The sequence below is a fragment of the Phaethon lepturus genome, unplaced genomic scaffold, assembly GCF_000687285.1.
Source record: "Phaethon lepturus isolate BGI_N335 unplaced genomic scaffold, ASM68728v1 scaffold17932, whole genome shotgun sequence".
NCBI lineage: Eukaryota > Metazoa > Chordata > Aves > Phaethontiformes > Phaethontidae > Phaethon > Phaethon lepturus.
The window spans coordinates 83982-106372 of NW_010522833.1; the positions used below are offsets into that span (position 1 = coordinate 83982).

At 37.9% G+C, this 22391-nt stretch overlaps 1 protein-coding gene across 1 annotated transcript in view; it reads right to left on the minus strand.

The window, feature by feature from the left end:
• Positions 1 to 22391, minus strand: part of HERC2 (HECT and RLD domain containing E3 ubiquitin protein ligase 2) — a 98290-nt gene that overhangs the window by 63330 nt on the left and 12569 nt on the right. Inside the window, exons 4-28 of the mRNA XM_010281953.1 lie at positions 21485 to 21585; positions 20525 to 20681; positions 19614 to 19724; positions 19105 to 19276; positions 18634 to 18807; positions 17841 to 18029; positions 17162 to 17313; positions 13265 to 13422; positions 12705 to 12818; positions 11081 to 11332; positions 9953 to 10146; positions 9201 to 9401; positions 8298 to 8526; positions 8099 to 8223; positions 6617 to 6795; positions 5483 to 5667; positions 4999 to 5154; positions 4537 to 4722; positions 3227 to 3397; positions 3017 to 3120; positions 2753 to 2903; positions 1924 to 2138; positions 891 to 1023; positions 654 to 781; positions 337 to 532 (exon numbers count right to left, since the gene is read on the minus strand). Coding sequence (XP_010280255.1) covers positions 337 to 532; positions 654 to 781; positions 891 to 1023; positions 1924 to 2138; positions 2753 to 2903; positions 3017 to 3120; positions 3227 to 3397; positions 4537 to 4722; positions 4999 to 5154; positions 5483 to 5667; positions 6617 to 6795; positions 8099 to 8223; positions 8298 to 8526; positions 9201 to 9401; positions 9953 to 10146; positions 11081 to 11332; positions 12705 to 12818; positions 13265 to 13422; positions 17162 to 17313; positions 17841 to 18029; positions 18634 to 18807; positions 19105 to 19276; positions 19614 to 19724; positions 20525 to 20681; positions 21485 to 21585 — 4133 coding nt within the window. The remainder of the gene's footprint in view (positions 1 to 336; positions 533 to 653; positions 782 to 890; positions 1024 to 1923; positions 2139 to 2752; positions 2904 to 3016; positions 3121 to 3226; positions 3398 to 4536; positions 4723 to 4998; positions 5155 to 5482; positions 5668 to 6616; positions 6796 to 8098; positions 8224 to 8297; positions 8527 to 9200; positions 9402 to 9952; positions 10147 to 11080; positions 11333 to 12704; positions 12819 to 13264; positions 13423 to 17161; positions 17314 to 17840; positions 18030 to 18633; positions 18808 to 19104; positions 19277 to 19613; positions 19725 to 20524; positions 20682 to 21484; positions 21586 to 22391) is intronic.

Consider the following 22391-nt stretch of genomic DNA (forward strand, 5'->3'; position numbering starts at 1 on the left):
TCTTTGACTGCACTGCTTTAATAATACATGATTTTTAGTAAGTGCCACTTCTAGTTAACCTTTACTAAAACCAATTCAAATGGACTGATATTGATGGATCATTTTTAATATGCTGGAACACAAGAAGCATGCCTTATCTAAACTTGACTCTCTTGCCTGCCTGTTTTTGCTGTAGGAATTGACATGTAACCACAGATTTAGAGAAAGTCATGCAAATGCCACAGAGAGCAAATGGCTTTGATGCTTTAGCTCACAAGAGTCTCAAATATAGAGCAACAAAATTTGGAATGAGATGATTTTCATTGTTTCAAAGAAAACACGTTAAAGTTGTCTTACCTCTTTTTTTCCTTTTTTCTCTAATTATTTTCTGAGCTACCCTCCGCCATCGGGGCAAGGAGCTGAGAAGTTTAAATTTAGACATTATAGAGAGATCATTGCAAACTGCAGGACGTAGTTCATTAAATAAAAATCTCAAACGTTCAATGACAGGAGCACAAACTTCCTTGTAAGAACGTCCTTGTTCTTGATGGGTCTAGAAAAGGCATTGAAAGACAAGTTACTGTTTAATACACAATAAAATGAACAATCTATAACCTTTTAATAAAACACTTCAAATGAAAAATAACCTAAACTTCAGCAGGTAAAAGGCTTACCTTAATCAGTGAGCATTTTGCTTGGTAGACAACACGACACACATCCACGACTGATTTTGGTAAGGTTTTGTGCTTTACCTGGTCAACCCCAAGGGTACCGGGATGAACAAGAGACAGTGCTACATGACCTTAATGGGAAAAGACAATCTCTGAATATGCATTTCCAAAATCATCCATAGCAGATTTTAAACTAGTCCAAAATGTATTCTGGGACAGCTATACCACAAGCCTACCTACCCAAATCTTCATGCTTCAGAAGACAACATAATAACAAACGTCCTACTTCTTCCACAGGATGCTCAGGAGGGAATGTGATTGGTGTTGTTAAGTGACACTGTTTACAGTATCTCTCTATTTGACACAAGAAGTCCTACAAAAACACACAACAGCCTCTATTTAACTTTGGTTTCAAATACAATGAAAGGACCTAAAACACTGCAGCTAGCATTTAAGTAGCACTGAATAACCTCCACAATCTGAACTAACATTCAGGAGCGAGATATACCATGCAGTATGCACTATTTAATACACAGCAATTGCAACCCAGTACTACAAAGAATACCCTGTATCACTCTTCTTGCATGAAGAGCAACATGGCTCAAGGATCAAAGCTACTACTGTTTTTATCTATTCCTGAGATAGCTAGGTCACCTAACTATTTTCAATTGTCTTCTCCCGACTCATTATTGCTACCCTATCCTCCCAAGGACTTAATTTGGGTTTTTTTCATAAAGGACCTGAACTCAAAGGGTTAGAAAAACTAAAGGTATTACAGAAGACAGTGATCAATGTAAATCTTAGGGGTTTTCATAATACCCACAATTCCAACTAGGTGAAACCTGAACCCCAAGGCACAAAGAGACTTTAAGGCAAAAGCATACATGCACCTAACACACAAAATACATTTGCACTTTGACAAAGAAAACTCCATCTTAGTTCAACTGGAGGTGAGCAGCGTCTGCCAATACTATTAAAAGTTGACATGGAAAGTAATGCATTAGTGATTTCTTTTGTAAGAATACATTTAAACTTTTTAGTTCTCACACTCAAAAATTCAAAAGAAAAAACTGTAGTTACGATAACAAGTGAAATACACAAATTTTATCCATTAGTAGTACTCAACCACTCCTTTCAGAAAAAGTCATTCTGAAGTAGTGTTTTCAATTGTTTTGTTATAACTTTTGGAGAATTTTCACCAATAAAACTGTTTCGGCCACCACTGTCACCCTTCAGCAACATTTTTTTGTGAACAGAACTACTGAGGGCTTACCTTCACAGTGTGATCCTGAATATTATTATCTGCAATAGCTTGGAGAAAAGGTTGTGAATGGTCACTCAGAGTTAATCGATGTGTATATAGCTTTGATTTATTTGGTGTAGTGTTACCAGGTGAACTGCAATGGTCTTCATCTTTTTCCTCATTATAACTATAATGAATCTGACTAGTTTGCAAGCCTCCAGAAAAGATAGATGACTTCAACCATTCTAAAAGAAAAAAAACACAAATGTATATTCTGATGAAAGATTAAGCTATCAAGACTCAACAATTCCCTCAAGTAAGATTTATACACAGCTTCAAACAAGGTTTAGCAGGTCCTCATTTGTTGAAAGTTTTTCACAGGAAAAAAAAAAGGGTTCTGCAAATAAGAAACAATTAAGTAACAGGGCAGCTATCACTTGTTTAGAGATAATAGGGCGTTAGCTATTTTGCTGTGATTAATATTGAATTATAGCCTCTATTCACCAAATTAAGATACCCAACAGGACAGAATCCAACAACAGATGTTTCAGGCACTCTTAGTTGAGCACAAATTAGTGAGACAACTGTGCTACACAGAGTCTCCTTTCTCTTCCAATATTCTTTTTATCTTGCATATTATAAAATTCTAGATATTTAACTGTTCAAAATTATCTAATCCCCATTTAAATCTTGATAAATTATTGGACCTTGATGAATGTGATAATTAATGTTAAGAATAAAGACCTTCTGAAGAAGACAGCAAAACTAAAGACGTGCTAGATTTCCAGTTAATTTATTTGGCCTGTATCTTTTTCTTGTATTTATCACTTATTTAGGCTCAAAATGAAGTTCTGCTTACTGGCACATTCAACTTCCAGAGGAGAAAGTGGTGTGCTCATTGCCAGGTAGGAAGCATGCAGTCCAAGGAGAAGACCCAAGTTCCTTTCTGTGTCTATTAGAGGTGATGACAAAGTACTGAGATCTGGTGTTGTAATCACTTCCTGGTCAGGCTAATCAAAAGAAACCGGAGTTGAAAGCTAGAACTGAGCTTCAACAAGAATTTTGAAAGCAAAGCAATACTTTACTTTAGAAAGTGAGCATACGTTAATATGTAACATTTTACCTCCATATACTGGCCAACAGAGAAGGCATGCATTGATTCCCGTGTGTCCTCAAATTGCAAAGCAGCTTCCAAAGCAACAACTGGGTCCTCACCTGCAAACTGAGCTAATGAAAGAATGAGGTAGTCAGCAGAATATCTAAAAACATGTTTATGCCATCTAGTTTTGAAACAGAAGTAATCTGTGTCTTTAGTTCAGATGTTGATTCTCACCAAGTATGCTATTGCCAGTTAAAGACTGGGTTTGGAAGTCCTTTATATCATACACTTTCCCATCAATAACTGTCCAAAATCCTCCGTCTTTGTTGTGGTTCTCTAGATCAGCTTTACGTATAAGTGTCACCTCCTCATTATTTCTGCAACTCTGGCCAGTAAAAAATGAACCTACAGGTATAAAACAGAACGGAGAATTTACCAACATAAAAACAGAAAGTAATTTCTGAACATTCTTTTAATAGTTGCCTAACCAAATTCTTCACTTCTATTCAAAGGCTGCTTGTCTTGTTACATGCTCAAAAGTCAAAACAGCTATCAATATGTTCCGTATTATGCAATTAAATTGTCTGTATGCTGTATTCTTTTATGCACTAATCTCCAATGTCACACTGTCAAAGACCTAGCATTGCCCATCTATATGGCTCTTTTGTTTGGAGGTGGAGCAGAACAATCGATGTTCTGGCAAATCACTGCTCTAGTCAGTTCTGCTCTAGTCAGTTCTCCCTCCAAATTACTTCAGTTTGTCACATGCTTGCCTACAAGGCATTGGCTGTGTACTTAACTTCAGTCTAAATCTTGACTTTTTTTTAAATAAAAGAAGGAAGGTTACATACATGTTACAGCTCTTCCAATCTACATATCAGTAAATCATTTCAAACCAAAGGTCATTTCATCCAGGCAAGAAACATCAGAGTAATGTTCACACACATGTGCCTTCATCTCAGTTTGCTCTATTAGACCAGTAACTGAATTTTCACACAGTTTTTGCTCTCCCCAACACACTACTGTCTAGCAGCGTGACCTTTAGCTCTCTTGGGTTATGCCAACCATGTTTTATTCCTCCCTCCACCAGTAAAATGCTCGCAGTGAGAAATGCGCATTTTCTGCTTCTCTTTTCATCCCAGACACAGCTCATATCATGAAGTGCCCTGGGAAAAGAAAACTTCCTTATTTCAAAGCTTTCATATTACTCTCCCTTCACGTTACAGATAGAATGTAGTAACAAAATGTGTAGATGTACTACTCATGTTTTTACTGCAACTTTGCACACTCAAGATGCAGAATGATGTGAACTACTTCTTTAAACAGCTGCATTTGTTCTCTGCTTAATCCTAACTCTATACAGAACTTAAGAATTTATTGACAGAAATAAATACTGCCATATGACTGCCATATGAATTGGTTAATAAAAATTTGTACTGTAAAGTGGAATTCCCCTCCTGAGAGTGGTTCATGAACAGTCACCATTTTTATATAACTACTTTTTGAAAACATAAATAAGTAGTCCAGATGCTAGTAGTACATACCCATTATTCCTGGCCATGCTAAATCCTCATTGTCATCCCTTTCCTTTCCAGGGGCTAAATGGTTAAATCTGTCTAGATGTTCAAGCAAGCCAGCCAACAGAGGGATAGCACCAGCTTCCTGCATTAATCCAGCATTTTTACTGAGGAGTAGCACTACAGAAACCACCAGTTCTGGAAGAAGAATGCCTAAAACACAGAAAACATAAAAGATACTCAGATTGAATTCAAGGCCTACATTTATAGCATCACAGAAGCAAATCACCAAGCAATACATTCTGCCTTCTATTACTGCTTTAGTACAAAGCTCTTGCCCTCCCCATCAAATTTGCCCTCTTTCGCTCCCATCAATCAAAAGATTAAATTGACTCTTTTTTACTCATTTAGAACTTTCAAGAACATCTGCAATATAACTTTGTAATTTCGTGGAAGAGAAGGAAAGGAGGACTGCAAAGAAAAACCTACCTGTTAAATCTCCATCCACGACATGAGATACTTCTGCAAAATGCCTATGACCAGTAGAAGCAATGCTGGTTGCCACAGGAAGTATATCACCAATGTGCGTGCACAGAAGAGCAGTGTATTTCTTCAGTAAAGAGCCAACTCCTAAGAGGTCAGGACCTGTATAATAAGGAGGAAGAACACAGAAAACCATCACAGAGTCATATTTAAGAAACAGATTTCAAAAACTCTCAGACTCTTCTGAAATGTAGCTACTCAGTATTAGCACTGAATTAAGAAACCACATCTTTTTAAAACTTTCTTTCCTTTACAGAAAACAGTTTAAAGAAACTACTTTTAAACACTTTTCAGACAGACTCAGCAGCTAGGCTGGTGAATGAGACAAGAAGATAAATTAAAATAAGAAACTGCTATCTTGTAAAACAGCTATTACAGAAATGCTTGGGGAGGGTGGGGCTTTTTTTTTTTTTTTTTTACAATAACTTACTGTATGTATTAGGAATCTGCCCAACACAATCTCCTGGGTAAAGTTTACTAACAAGTAGACGTTGAAAACGGAGCAACAGATCCAGAGAAGCAGATCTTTCTTTGCTATAATGTTCATGGTCCATGCAGGAAGAAATGCGACGAGCAACATCTTTTAGTTTGGCTATCGTCTGTGAAGCGATGTTCCTAATTGGTATAAAAGTATTGTACTTGAAGGGACCTCATAGTGAGGACAGTCCACAGAAACAAAGATTAAGATTTTGCTACAATATCACACAAATATATACGAAACCTATGCAAGGTTTCTTTGTAGGATGTTCCCTTCTTTGCACCATTGTACCCAAAAAGTCAACAGTTTTTGTGGAGGCATTTTGTTTAACAGGATTCATAAAATACATCAATTTTGTATTTTTTGTCATCACTTGCTACAGAAAACATAATTTGACAATTTTCACTGAAAGGTTGCAATAAAAGTCATGATACTATGTGGTTCAAAAGAGTCTCAGTACCGATGAAATTACATGGTTACCATCACACTTAAGTGAAAAAGCATAATAAATTTCTTAGTAATCTCATAATTACTTCCTGCTACATATTAAGTACTTTGTAGCTGACAGAAAGAAGCTTTGTTCTCAGCACCCTACTGGTCATGCATTCACAATTCTTTCTGAGTGTCAAGAATTTAAAATTCATGTTTCTGCCCCTCTTATAGCCCCAGCTACAGCCTCCTTAAGGCAAAATATTGATTTCTAACTAAACAGGGCAAAACACTCAGTTCTAAATAAATTTGTGCTGATTCTCATACTTCGTAAGGACAGGCTTTTGAATGTTTGTCCTATATTTCTTACACAGACTTTCAGAGTACAGGAAGAAGTATCAAAATCCATCAAAGCAAGGCAGTAAGTCTTTCTAAATCAGGTAATTAAGTGTAGAACTCTGCTCCTTAGCAAACATAAAATAGCAAAACCACAGATAAGCTAGGAGAATGTTCATTATTTTAAATTCTGAGGAGCTAAAATGCTAGCAGGACACTATGTATTTGCTAACCAAAATTAGTCATTTTTTAGTTGAGCAGTTCATAAAACATCTAAACAGATCTTCCGTACAAAATAAAAGACAAGTTCCAAGCAATTACCTTAGTAACTGCTGAATTAACTGAACTAATGGTAAACTTTGTTTTCCTGCAGATTCATAGATTCCAGTATTAATAAGGTCTTTGTCCAATGGAGTCCTACTCCTATGAAGTGTTGATGCATTTGCTTCTTGTTCATCAATTTCTTTTTCTTTCTGTGCTTCTTTTTTTGCTTCAATATCCTAAAAAAGTAAGTCAAGTTAAAGAAAACTCACAAACTGCCACTGTGATTATGAAACATTTTACTAACAAGTATTCATGATGACAAGATCAAGTTACTTTTACCTATGCCAGAAATGAAACAATTCCTACCAGACAAATATCATATATTCTGTAACAATCACATGGGCACACTTTTTTGTAAACAACTACAAGAAAAAAAAAAAATGGGGTCGGGGAGGTGTGTGAAAGCAAACAGGAGTAGACAAACTCCAAATTCAATTTCCACCAAACCAAGTTCATTGATTTCTGTTCTTTGTATATTTAAACATGCCAGTAGCTGCTGCACAATTCACAACTGAAGGCATGTTTACTCTGCATTTATAAAAGTAACAAAGCCAGTCCACTGCAGAAGAACCTAGGTTAGATTTGCTACTGAGCTATAGTCATACAGAAGTCTTTGGAGACAAATTCATCCAGGCTTTAGACAATGTAAATTAACCTGCACAGTGCCGCATGCTACCACCTAGATCACTTTCAGCATATATCTGAAGTTGACTCAGACTTCTCCAACCTATGCTATAATGTAAATGTGCCCTAGGAGACTTGGTTAAGAATCAAGAAGTCCTGCATGTCTTCAAATACAACAGAAAATCCTAATGCTAGACTTTGCATTAAAGCAAAACTTAATACATGCATTTCCTCTGCATCATAAACCTCCCCATTTACCAACAGCGGAGAGAAATCACAGAAGTATACTAGAAAGAATTAAAAAAATTTTTGTTTTCACAGCCATACATAGATATGGCAATTTAAAGCACTCTGTGCAGAGGATGTCCCAACTCTGAGAGGTTAATGGAGATGGCAGTATATACAGAATGTTTCGTTCATCTTTTTATATAAATAGTCAGCATCTGTTAAACATTAGAACCAGTCTGAAATGGAACCTATGGAAATTTGGGATGCTGCAAAGAATTCATTCATTCTGAATTCATAAGTAAGAAGGCTGAAATTTCAGCTGGAGAAATATGGGTGAAATCAAGGAAATGAAGAACTCAAGAATCCCACAGAAAGGTACAAAGCACTTTGTAAAATTATGCTCCTATTACAGAGCTTTATGAAAAGGTTTGTTACCAATGTTGAAATCATCACTCTAGGCAACAAAAAGAAACACTACTAAAAAGGAGAATATGCTTCATGCTTCCATACAAACACTGGCTCAAATTTCAGGTCAAAGGAGGATAACATCAATCCACAAACTTCAGAAAACACTTGATACATCATCTTATTCTGCTTATACAGAACTGCAAAGCTGCTGAAACATACCTGAATTTCTGCAGTAATAGCAGCATTTAGTGCAGACTCTAAGCCTCCATCAGCCATCAAGCTGCCCACCAAGAGGTCAATCATAAATCTACGGCCTGGACTTACATTCATTTCATTTCCTGAAACTAAGAATGGAAGCAGCTATTAATGGACTAGAAACGCAAGCACAAACCAAATAGGTTTAAATCTCAGGACCAACCTGCACTGGGTAAGAGTGCCGAGAGAGCCCTAGCCCGCTCTTCTGCTGTTGGTAGTAGCACAGACCATCCACTCTGCAGCACTGCTTGAGCAGCTGATTGCACAGTATTAAGAACACCAGCATTGCTTGCTAATGTTACCACTGTTTGCTTCAGGCTATTGAGCAGTATACTGCCTAAACCTAAGCCAAGGCATTCTGGATCCACCTGATGACTAATGGCAGCATGAAGCTGGAAAAAAAGAGAGGAAAAAAAAAAAAAAGAGGCAAATTTTAATTAAGTAGACATGTGAACTTGGAAAAAAAAAAAAAAAAAAGTAAATCCTGGAGCAATTGAGTAAGTTTACTGACCAAGATACAAATTTTCATCTGTAAATTTGCAACATTAAAGGGAAACACTGGCTTGCCCAAAAACATACTGAATTTAAACTAATACTCAAAGATGATGAACCATATTTAACTATATCCCCTAATACTCTGAACTATAATAACTTATAGAATAACTTAAACTGTTTCTACTTTGCTACAGTATGCTAGGAAAAGCAGCACATCCTCAGTCACTGTCAGATACCTTCTAGAGAGGATATTCACTCTTAAAAATGATATTTAAAGTTCTTAGAAATGCTCAAAATCCCTGAGTGTATATGCTTATTCAGTGAGTATACAAGGCTTAAGCCATTTACATTTTATTTTTATAGTTCATTTTTAATGAGATCCAAAAGCCGTTGAGAAGAAAAACAATCACTAGCTGCCAAATTTGAAACAGTAGGAAGTTATTTTGTACTTATTTAACTTTTTAAATCAATAAAAACGTTTTAAAGCACAGTAAGTCCGCTACTTTCATCCAAGCAACTTACTGAAACATTTAGTTCAATAACTGCTCAATGTGAGAGAAATTAAAGGTACCTGAAGCCTTAGAAGATTTAATGTTGCCACAGCCATACACTCCTTTTCCTGAGGAGGGGGCCAGTCAGAGGAGCCATCCATTCCCTCTGTCACTTGTCTTAGTAAAAGATCTAGCTGCTCAAATGTCATGGGGCAAACATCCACCACAAAAGGCACCCGCAAGCCTATTGACCATTCTGAACATGATGACCAAGCAAAACTCTATAAATGGAAACAAAGTTCAACAGTTATTTCCCAAATATAAGATGACACTGATTAGAGATAGGAGCGTAAAGCTAACATCTGCCTTCAAACAGTAGTAATAGCAGATGCAGAAATAATATCAGCACATCTGTTGAAGAGAACCCTCCACTTGCACCCTTGTAAACGTACATAAAACCCTACCAATCCCAGAAAAGAACTCTTATCACATTTTCCAAAGTGCTGTTATACCAGTCCAGTTACCTCACTACCTTTGCTGCAGGAAACATTCTGCTTGACAACTCTTCAATTGCTCTACCAGACAAAAAACCAAAACGGGTAAATAGCTACTTCTCAGACTACCCAACAGAAGCAACCCTAGTTATCCATTCCCTTTTGGCAGAGGAACAGCACAGGATTTATTTCTTCCAAGCCTTCATTTATTCAGAATAAGAAACAAGAATAAGAAAAGTCATGCAAGCACAGAAAGAGGGACTGGGATTAGTGTACAGAACTAGTCTCAGTGACAGACAAAGACAAACCACAATTAACAATTCCAAAATAAAACTTACCTGAGCAGGCCCACAAGCAATTCCAACAATATGCTTTGTGTCTAACCCTGGGAGAGCTGCAGGCTCTGGCTTGGTGATCCGCAGAGTATCAAAATGTTGACACTGATCATTACTTCCCCAGCTATGCACTTCACTGTCTTCAGTCAGTGCTAAACAATGGGTAGATCCAGCTGCCACATCGATCACTTTTTTTCCTGATAGAGAAGTCAAATATTGAAAATATAACTTAAAAGATTACAATCATTAACAGAAAAATATCAGTGAAGGAAAACTGTGCTAGTTACAACCATACTTAGCTACGAACATGTTATGGATGTCAAGAGTCTCACCTTTCCAATCCTTAGTAGTGGATTGGAAGAGTACAGAAAAAGAAAAACCTAGCAAATATTTAAAGATTCTTAAGAGACAGCTTAAGTACAAAAGTTTGCAAGTTTAAAAAAAAAAATCTCTGTTTTATATCCCTTCTACTTAGATACTTTTTCAGGAAAGGTTTATAAAAGATCTCCCCATCTATGAACAGACTGTAAAGTTATATTGTGGTCATTAGTTCAGAAGTTACTTTCAATTAAATCATTCATCATTATATGAACAACAATTTTAGGAAAGACAGAGCAATAAAAGAGGTTTCTTCCTCATCCTCCCCTACAGAACCTCAAGTTTCTCACAAATGGAAGAAATGATCTTCACTCTGTTACCAACTAGTCAAAAGTCCTGGCATGAACACAACTTTAGCAACATTACTTGTTGCCTGTGATTTTCATTTATTCCACTCGCATGCCTTAGTTTAAGCTTATAATATTATATGTATATACTTGCACGAAAATGCAAAAATACATGTTTTAAATAAGCATCTCTGTGAACCTAATAAAAGAAAAGCAGTAAGAATACAGAGAACACAAGACAAGCAGCATTTAAAGTAGTCATAGTGGCTCTAAGTCTGCTAGAATTCTAAGGTATAAATGCAGAAGTGATGGGAAATTTGCACTATTCCCTTGTTCAATGCAACCAGCATAAAACGTGACAGAGTACATGGTACCATCATTCTTAACGCTGAGATCATTAGTGTCTGGTAAAACGTTCCAACAATAGTAAAAATAACTTCAGAGTATTTCCAGCTCTGACAATTACCTTTCAAGCCTTCCAGCAGTTTGGGATATCGAACATGCTCTTCCGTTCCATGCCCAAGTCTCTGATTGTCACCTTTTCCCCAGGTGTAGACCTGGCCATCTTTGGTTAAAGCAATAGAAAACTGACTTCCGCAGTGTACTTTCACAATGTCCAGATCTTGAAGTTTTTCTATCAATTTAGGAGTCTTGCAACCATCACTGCCTCCCCTTCCCAGTTTTCCATAATCTCCATCACCCCAAGACCATACCTGACCTTTAAATCAAGGGAAAGAAATCAAAAAATATTGTATTGCTTTTTCATGTAATGAAGTTATGTTTTGACAAGCACGTTCTTAAAAATCTGAGATTCTATAATAAGCACAATTTTCAAATTGTAATCTAAGAACAGCAGTTGTGAATTAATTTCTAATAGTTCATGATAGTAAGAAAAAAAAAGATACGAGAAGTTTTCACGTTGATAAAACTAAATATAAAAAACGTAATAGGTAACATGCACTGAAAATTCATCAGTATACACAAAGTCCTTCTTAAAAACCTATGAAGTATAGGATCTACTACAAATCAAGCCTGTAGTACGATCTTTAGTTAAAAACTGCCTTCTTTTATTGTAAGGTGTTATTTGTAAAAACTTGCAAAATCTTTTTTTACATCAAATGGCCAAATTGTCTGCAAAATCAGTTTTCTTAATTTTCAGTTCCTGTCATTTAACCATTCCACAAAATGAAATTAAAAGTCCTATTGCCTTTCATGTTCTTTTGAAATATATTACTAAATCTAAGTCTTGAATCTAAGTCAAGTCATTCTGCGTGAAATAAAATTGTTTCAAGAATGGTAAACCCATGCACATCCAAAAAGGAAGTCTTGTTTTACACTCTGATGCGGTTATGTTCCCTACTTGCATAAGCTAGTCCCTCAGATACTCTGATAAGTAATGGAAGCATGCAAGAAGACAAAGAGGAACACAAGAAAAATTGAAAGCTGGGTTTCCATTTCCTGCATGAGCAAACCTTTCAGCTTTTCAATACTGCACATCACCATAACCAGCAATATCTTAAAAGAACAACTAGCTTCCAAGAGCTACGTGCTTTTTAAGGGATGACTTTGGGGCTTAACTTCACACAGTGAAATTCAGGTTTTGAATCTGTCTCAGCCTAGGCACCTTGCTCAGGGATGCTGGGAAGCAGGATTCCGATACAGCCTCTCTTTGGCACCTCCCAGAGGTTAACAACAACAACTCTCCTACTCAAAATTTTGACTGCTGTGACAACATGAGTTACTTGCACTTATATAATAATGCACTAAAATTTAGATGCATATGTAAATATATGTAATATTCAGTGTGTATATTACATATTTACATGAGTATTTAAACTATACATAGCATAAACTGAAATATATATTTGCATTTTCATAATGAACATATTACATATTTATGTATGGAAATATATCTGCATACATTATATGCAAAATGTATAAATGCACATATTCCCCAAAAGGAATTTCAGCTTCAAATTCTTATAGAATTCACCAGAATAAAGCATAATGTCTGCAGTATAAATATCTTCAGAATGTAAGGAAGAAAAGGTAAGCTGTTTTAAAGTGTTAAGTTATATTTTGCTACTAACCATTTTCAGTAACTGCAAGAGTCTGAGCATCTCCACTCCCACAGGACACATCAATAACTTTGAGTCCTTTCAGCCCTGTGACCAGCATTGGGATGGTCTGATCTTCACTAGAACCTTAAAAACAAAGTAGCTCTGTGAGAAGCAAAACCAAGAAGGCCCGGTAGGTTCTTTTGTTTGGTTTATTTTTGACTGCTTTTGGGTGTTTTGTTGTGCGGGGGTGGTGGGTGTTGGATTGGTTTTGTTTTCAGATTTGAACATCATGACTAAGCTCCCATATGGTTTCTCAGGTATCTAATACGGATTGAACTCATGAAATAGTCTTTGCTTCACAAGGAAGGGAACAGAGAACAATGCAGATTTTTCTTCTCAATTCAACTGCTTATTTTCACAGAACTCATAGAAATTTAGTGGTTTTCAGACAATTCCTCCCATTATTATTTCATGTGAAATCATATATGTTTCTCAAATCAGCTTTAGGCAAGTTGGACAAAAGATCATCTGAGATAAGCACTAAACAATTCTTTCACAAACTATTTACTTTAAGGTATCAAGTAACATACCATGACCAAGCCTGCCATAGTTTCCTCGTCCCCATGTATAAAGCTCTCCTTCAGCAGTAATGGCTGCACTATAGGTGCTTCCACACGCAATATGAACAACATGCTTCCCAGCTTGCTTTCCAGATAAAGCAGATATCATCTTTGGTTCCTCCAGAGGGCTATTTAAAGAGAAGGTGGCATATTTCACAAAAGATGATCTGATGAGTAGATAATAAAAGGTGTGACGTATTTGTTGGAAAACAACTGCTGCAATTCTACCTGCAAACCTTATTACTAGACTGAAGTATCAAGATATAAATAGAGCTACAAGCCAAAAATTAAGTTCAGATTGTTCAACAACATATAAACCGCTGAAGTAATGCCTTTGATTTCTATTTCCAATTAAATTAATGCAGTGTTTTTAAAAATATTTGTCTACTATAAAAAAAAAAAATCATACAATCATAGAATGGTTTGGGTTGGAAGGGACCTTAAAGATCATCTAGTTCTAACACCTTACCATGGGCAGGGACACCTTCCACTAGACCAGGTTGCTCAAAGCTCCATCCAGCCTGAACACTTCCAGACATGGGGTATCCACAACTTCTCTGGGCAACTTGTTCCACTGCCTCACCATCCTCATAGGGAAGAATTTCTTCCTTATATCTGATCTAAATCTACCATCTTTCAGTTTAAAGCCATTAATCTTCGTCCTATCACTACATGTCCTTGTAAAAAGTCCCTCTCCAGCTTTCTTGTAGGCTCCCTTCAGGAACTGGCAGGCTGCTCTAAGGTGTCCCTGGAGCCTTCTCTAGGCTGAACAACCCCAACACTCTCAGCCTGTCTTCAAAGGACAGGTGCTTCAGCCCCCAATCATCTTTGTGGTCCTCCTCTGGACCCTCTACAACAGGTCTTACGTTAGGGGCCCCAGAGCTGAGCACAGTACTCCAGGTGGGGTCTCATCCGAGCAGAGAGCCAGAATCACCTCCCTCAACCTGCTGGTCACATTTGATGCAGCCCAGGATACGGTTGGCTTTCTGGGCTGCAAGCACACATTGCTGGCTCATGTTGAGCTTCTCACCAACCAACACCCCCAAGTTCACCTCCTCAGGGCTGCTCTCAATCCATTCTCCACCCAGCCTATATTTGTGCTTAAGATTGCCCCAATCCATGTGCAGGAACTTGCACTTGAGCCTTGCTGAACCTCATGAGGTTCACATGGGCCCACCTCTCAAGCCTGCCAAGGTCCCTCTGGATGGCATCCCTTCTCTCCAGCACACTGACCGTACAACACAGCTTCGTGTCATCCACAACTTGCTGAAGGTGCACTCAATCCCACTGTCCACATCGCCGACAAAGATGTTAAACAGCACCAGTCCCAATACCAACTCCTGAGGAACACCATTCAATCACGAGTCTCCACTTGGACAGAGCCACTGACCACAACTCTTTTGAGTGTGACCATCCAGCCAATTCCTTACCCACCAAGTGGTCCATCTGTCAAATCCATGTCTCTCCAATTTAGAGAGAAGGTTGTCGTGCAGGACAGCATCAAATGCTTTGCACAAGTCCATGCAGATGATGTCAGTTGCTCTTCCCTTATCCACCAATGCTGTAACTTCATTGTAGAAGGCCACCAAATTTGTCAGGCACAATTTGCCCTTAGTGAAGCCATGCTGGCTTGTCACCAGTCATCTCCTTATTTTCTATATGCCTTAGCACAGTTTCCAGGAAGATCTTCTCCATGACCTTGCCAGGCACACAGGTGAGAGTGACTGGCCTGTGGTTCCCCAGGTCTTCCTCCTTCCCCTTTTTAAAAGCAGGGGTTATGTTTCCCCTTTTCCAGTCAATGGCAATTTCACCAGACTGCAATGACTTCTCAAATATGATGGATAGTGGTTTGCAACTTTCTCCACGAGTTCCCATCAGGACCCACAGACTTACTTGTGCACCTTCAGGTTACTTAGATGATCTCAAACCTGATCTTCTCCTACAGTTCTTCATTCTCCCAGTCCATACCTTTGCCTTCTGCAACTTGGGCAGTGTGGCTTGAGCACTTGCCAGTGAAGACTGAGGCAAAAAAGTTGCTGAGTACCTCAACCTTCTACATATCCCGGGTAACCAGGTCTCCCATTTCCTTCTGGAGAGGGCCCACATTTTCTCTAATCTTCCTTTTATCATTGATGTACCAATACAAGCTTTCCTTGTTGTCCTTGATGTCCCTGGCCAGATTTAATTCTATCAGGGCTTTAGCTTTCCTAACCTGATCCCTGGCAGCTTGGACAATTTCTCTGTATTCCTCCCAGGTTACCTGCCCTTGCCTCCACCCTCTGTAAGCTTCCTTTTTATGTCTGAGTTTGTCCAGGAGCTCCTTGCCCATCCATGAAGGTCTCCTGGTGTTTTTGCCTGACTTCCTCTTTGTTGGGATGCATCGCTCCTGAGCTTGGAGGAGGTGATCCTGGAATATTAACCAGCTTTCTAGGGCCCTTCTTCCCTCCAGAGCTTTATCCCATGATACTCTACCAAGCAGGTCCCTGAAGAGGCCAAAGTGTGCTTTCCTGAAGTTCAGGGTAGTGAGCTTGCTGTGCAGCCTTCTCATTGCCCTAAGGGTCTTGAACGTCACCATTTCATGGTCACTGCAGCCATAGCTGCCCTTGAGCTTCCCATTCCCCACTAGCCCCTCCTTGCTGGTGAGAACAAGGTCCAGCACCGCACCTCTCATTGTTGGCTCCTCTATCACTTCAGAAGGAAGTTATCATCAACATACTCCAGGAACTTCCTGGATTGCTTATGCCCTGCTGTGCTGCCCCTCCAGCAGGTTATCAGGGTGGCTGAAGTCCCCCATGAGGACCAGGGCTTGTGAGTGTGAGGCTGCTCCTGTCTGTCTATAGAGGGCCTCATCTGCTCAGTCTTCCTGGTCAGGTGGTCTGTAGCAGACTCCCACTATAATGTCACCTGTCCCTGCCCTCCCTTTAATCCTGACCCATATCTCAGTCAGCTCCTCATCCATCCCCAGGCAGAGCTCCATGTAATCCAGCTGGTCATTGACATAGAGGGTGACACCCCCTCCTTGTCTCCCCTGCCTGTCCTTCCTAAAGAGCCTGTATCCTTCCATTCCAATGCTGTAGTCATAGAAGCCATCCCACCATGTCTCCAGTAAGATCATGGAGGCATGTGCAGGTCTCTAAGACATCGTTTATTCCCCATGCTACAGTGTTTGTACAGAGGCATTTAAGTTGGGCCCCTGATGAAGCTGATTTATGGCCTGAAGTAGCTGGAATTCCTTTGTGGTGCTCTTCAGGTGCTTTCCTGCTGACCCGTGATCCTTCTCCAGGCTCTGGGCATATCTTTAATTGCTATATCTGAACAATTAACTTCATGACACTGCTAACCCTTGTGTAATAATTCCCTTGCTTTATAGGGAATTCAGCACTGGGGGAAGACACTTAAAACCTCTAAAATATAATGATGTACACCCCCTACAGAATATCCCTGCATAAGATTGCTCCTACACAAAAGCAGAACAATAATACTATTGTTTAACAAAGTGGAAAAAAGAAGTTATATATGCAACATGACTGCAAAGGAAATGATGACCCCACTCTGACACCTGAGTCAATGCTCCTAGAGAAAATGTGTTGTGGATTCACAAAACCATGAATAAAAGGCCTAGTAACAGTAGAGCACTAGCACCAGCAGCAGTGCAACCACTACTACACCCTCTATCTACAACTATTTCAGAAAGTAGCATTAATACAGAACTGGGAATATTACAGGCAGAGAAAACATTCAGGGAGAATGCAATTTCTGTTTGATAACACAGACTAACACTGAATGTCCTGTATACACACCTAGAAAGTTTTTGCTATGAATTCAGAACACCAGCAAATCAATGTTATGATTATTTTTATTACATACACTGTATCACCATGGCCTAGTCTTCCACCATCTCCACAACCCCAAGAGAAAACTTCACCATTTGCTGATAAAGCAAGATAGTGATGCCCATCTGAATGTGCTGCTATCTTCACAATATTTCTGGAAGCTAGACTCTGCACCAGCTGTGGTCCCTGTGAAACAAACAAAAGCAATACACTTACAAATACTGCTTATATTTTCCATCACTTGCTGATACACAGAATAATTAGGTACAGTTTTCCTAAGGCTTTATCAAAACTGTACACTCAAATTAATGAAGTGAAGGTATAAAGAAAAAAAGAGTCAAACCTACTATTCGAGTCTGACAAAAACAATGCTCTAAAGTTATTTTGTTCCCATCCTTATGAGGGCTTCAGTATATATGGAAATGGTGTTTATCTTAATCTTATAGGCAATCTTAGTGATAGATGTTTCTGTTACAGTATAGTTTTGATTGAGAAACTACACAGTTTGGGCACAGTGTTACACCACTGAAATAAAATCCATTTTGCATCTGCCAATTTCGACAGTTATTGCCAAGGCCAGCATACCAATGAAAGCAATTATCATTGTGTTCATAACCTCCAGCCTGACAGAAATTACAGAAACCAGATGTATTTAATCAACTCAATACAAGATATCAAAATCACTATACTTAAAACATGTAAAGAACTCTCACCAGAGTATCGCTGTTGTACGCTTGTGTATAAACTCGTCCATTCCTAGATAATATTAGAAAACGTTTCTCTGCACAGGCAACCTGCACAACACCAAGACTGGCAAGTCCTTCACACTGAATTGGACCACTCACATTAGCATAATATTTCCAACCTATTAAACCCCAAGCAATGACCTCTTGCAGAGAGCCCTAGAAAATAAGAAATTCTGTAAGTACTAATTTTGAAATACACAACTTAATAAAATGCAGATAGCAGATTATTTCTTAAACCTTTATATGCTCCAATCTGTGAGTCATTACTGCCAGTAGTCAATAAAGCATACCTTTTAGAAGTTATCAGAAACAAACTTACATGTATTCAGTTTAGTCTGCTACTAAATAAGCTATAAATATCTACAGTACATTTTCAGAGATTTTTCAAGTTGGGAAATTTAACTTTTTGTTTTGTTTTTTTAATACATCAGACACCCCCCACCACCACCACCAGTTATAAAGTTTGGGTTTGAGCATTTACTCCGATAAACACAGGGAACAGCTCAAAATATGGCAGAATTAGCCATAGTGTTGTGATAAGAAAGAATGGTTCACAAACAACACAATTGTACTCCAAGGCTGATGGCAAAGACACTGATGTAACAGAAGATACCAAAGTAAGACAAATCTAGGCAACTCAAGGCTACCTTGTGAAAAAGAAAAAGAAATCTGAAGAATCTTAGGAGTTGTTTTCCTTCCAAATTGAAAATCAGTTACACTTTTAGGAAAAACATCTTACTTGGACATTGCAAATAGATACCTTATGAGATGTAGGAGAGCTACACTGTGGAGGCATACATGGAGTGGCCAAACGGTCTAAATGGGCCATGATCACTACAGCTGTTTGTCTCAGATCAATTGCTAGCTCATTGTCCTGTGGTAAAGTCAGATACCTTAGAAAACTTTCATTTGGACTCAGAGGGTAAGTCAGGAGCTAGAAAAGAAAAAAGAGCACTCAGAATAATAGTCAAGGTATTTCTATGCCACTACACATACAGATACACAATACATCCTAGACATGCTGAGTATCTGACAAGTTTAAGAGAAACCGAATTAACTGTGCAGTTACACATGAAACCAAACAACAGTGGTATATATACATCTTACATGAAAAACACTACTAAGAAAGTAAATTTAAATTTTGTTTGGATAATTTTATAATTATTTTAGCCAGCCAAATGAAATTTGATACCAACATAATGCCCCTTTCAAATAATCAAAGGGTAAGTACCTGAACCTCTTCCTCAGTATTGGGCACATCTTTATTACATATTATACTCTGAAACCTTTGTAACAAAGGTAGAAGGGGTGCACTTGTTCCCTGTGCAGATCGCTCATTATCTGTTTCCCTTGTTCCATTATCCCAAAGTTGAAGCAACAACATAACTGCAGACAACATTTGGCTGAAAGAGGAAGTTGACATCTTCTATTAATAAGCATTCCTAAAAACATTATTTTACATTATCCATACAATTCACTCTCTACATTTTGAAGCTGAGCAATATCAGATGTCAGGGCTTTCGATTTTAAACAGATTACCAAAATACCAAAGGTGGATTTTGCAATCTAGCTAACCTAAGAGTTTGATCACCACTGCATTACAGAAAAGGTTCATATGCTTTGAACCACAATTATTATACTAAGCCCAAACCCATGAAAACTCAAGACAGGCATGGCTCAGGCCATTCCAACAGGCAGCAATGGTTAAAAAAAAAAAATCAGAGTGCGCATGCTTCTCACCTTAGTGTACCCCTTTGCACTGCCAGTTCTAGCAATATAGCAAGTGCCAAGTGCTGGTCTTGCAATGGAATGTTTCCTGGCCCTTTGGTACTGGGAGCTCCATGCACATCTCTATTTAAAAGATATATATGCGTTAACTAAGTAGTAATTAGAAACAATACTGGCTTGCCAAAAACATATACAACACACCAACCACTAAACTTACAGAAAAATATAAAATCAATCATGAAAGCAACTGAGAAGAAAAGCTGACACATTCCACGCAAGATCAATTTTTAGAGTGGCAGCTAGGCTTTCAAATTGCCCCAACCTTCACTATCTATTCTATAGCTCTATTAAATAGGCTAAGAACATGAAAAACATTTTCCACAGGTGAAATTCAAATATTCTGTAGGATATTCACCATAAGGATGTAGTTCCAGTACTCAAAAGACAACTTCTGGTAACTACTGTAAAAGAGTAACTTTAAGCCTCCTTAAATAACATGGAAAAGCAGGGGAGTGCTCTAAGTCCAACATGAGTCGATTTGCCCTCCTAATGCACAGAAGTCTACATTATTTTACTATACTAGAAAGGCACAATTAAGTGTACACATATATTTTATTACCAAAGCACTCTTTGTGTGAATATAGTTTACATTAGTGAAACACAATTTTTCAGTTAAGTCTACATTCAGTGACTCAGAGTACTCAAATCCCAATTTTTCTTAAACAGTTAAAGGAATTAAATCATATTTTAAAAGCATCATTTCAACAGTTTATGTATCTTTTGCTTGCTTGTATAACAACATTAGAAAAGGAAAGGAATCTTTTTAATTTCCCATAAACTATTGTTTATACCATCAGCTGCTAAGAGGCTCAGGTTTGCCATTTAACAGCTACTTCAGCAATGCTCAAAAACCAGAAACTTACCCAGTCACAACAGACCTTAGGAATTTAGTAGCTCTTTCCACCACTTCCAGCCATACAGAAGATACAGTCCCTTCATCAAAAAGTGATGCCTCTGGCAGAGCTCGTAGTGCATCAAGTGATTCCTGTAACAATTCACTGCACAGGTCTGCATCTTCACCTAAGGAACACAGCAATACTAGTTTACATTCCCATCTTAACAGAAGTTATACAAATTCTTGTATACAATGTTTTGTGGATTTTGTTTTTTGTTTTGGGAGTTTTTTTAACCTCAAGCGTACATGTTACTTAATAAAATGTACAAAGTTCTCAATTTTTACACAAACATTTTGACTGCAAGAGTTCTGAAGAACTATCTGCTTCACAAAAAATACATCCAGAAAGGTGACAAATCTTAAACCAGCTCATCCCCTCTATGCATCTGCTGAGGAAATAAGAAGAACTAGGGCTGGCTGGAAAAAGCAAATCAAACAGCTGCCGTCTGAATAAACAGCACAGACTGAGACAAACAGGTAGGTTAAGGTGGCACAGATGACAATTCTGCCAACCTCTGCAATTTGACAATCGCTGACAAGTACACAAACTAAACACAAGTTTCGCACTACTGCTCCAAACTCCTTTTCTAAGCTGCTACTATCACATAGTAATATAGTCTATCGATTCTGTCTGAAGAACAAATCTAACTTTTCTGAAACTTGGCATTAAAAACACATTCTCTTAATGAAATCCCAATTTGCCTTCCTAAGCACAAAAGCATCCCAGCACAACACAGCATTGGTACTGGCTTGGATGGCTTCAAACAGCAATAGTATCGTTGGGCATAATACCACATAAAACATAATTATGCAAATCTAACGTATATAAATTTATCGTTCATGCAAATATTTAATACACACACGTGCTTTAATGAATCATCTGTCTTCTAATGAAAAATATATGCACTATGATACAGAGTAGACCTACCTGACCTCCAGGCTCTACGAAGGAACGCAAATGCAAATGAAAGTGCTGCTCGGGATCCAACTCGTGCAAGTCCTTCTACACCTTTGCCTACAGGTCTTGGGCTAAATAAAATTATATATGCATTGTCTTGATATAATTTATATAATAATACTATATTGATATTAGTAATTATTTGTACAATTTGTATATTTGACAATTTTATCATTTAGCTATATGCATGCATACATAATTACACAATTTTTATTTGTAAAGAACTGTAATTGACTCTTGAGAATGAAGGTGATCAGCATCAAAATGTAAACAACTAAAATTCAACTTCAGCTGCTTCAAAGAACAACCAATTCAACCTTCAACATCAAAAAGCTTCACAGAGAAAACAAACTAGACTGGCATAAATGACTGCCATCAGAACGGTGCCTTATAGTTACTCAGAGTGAAATTATGATGGTCTAGTCAAAATACACAGATGGAAGATAACTTCAGGCACTCATTATTTACTCAGGAAGTTTATACTTTTAGTTAATTTGGGCTGCACACACTATGCTTATAGGCTATTTTTTTAATGAATTTTCAATTACTGATAATTAATTCCATCAGTTTTGTCATTTCTTATTTTTCCATTCAAGTGTCAATGTTACAAATCTCTCTTTGCAGCTTCTGTATTGCTGTATGTAAGGAAGAGAGCCTGAACTTTTGTTAACACCCACTGAACTCACATACATTTCTGTTAACTTACCTTTTTATGCAAACAATCGCATTAATTTAAGTAAGCTTTCGTTCATACTTAAGAACAGGAGATTCCCTACTGCTCTGTCTCAGAAAGACACCAACAATTCTGTTTTCTTTTTAATCTCACATCAGAAGAAAATAAACTGCTTAGAACTTGATTTCAAGAGAGAAAAAATTT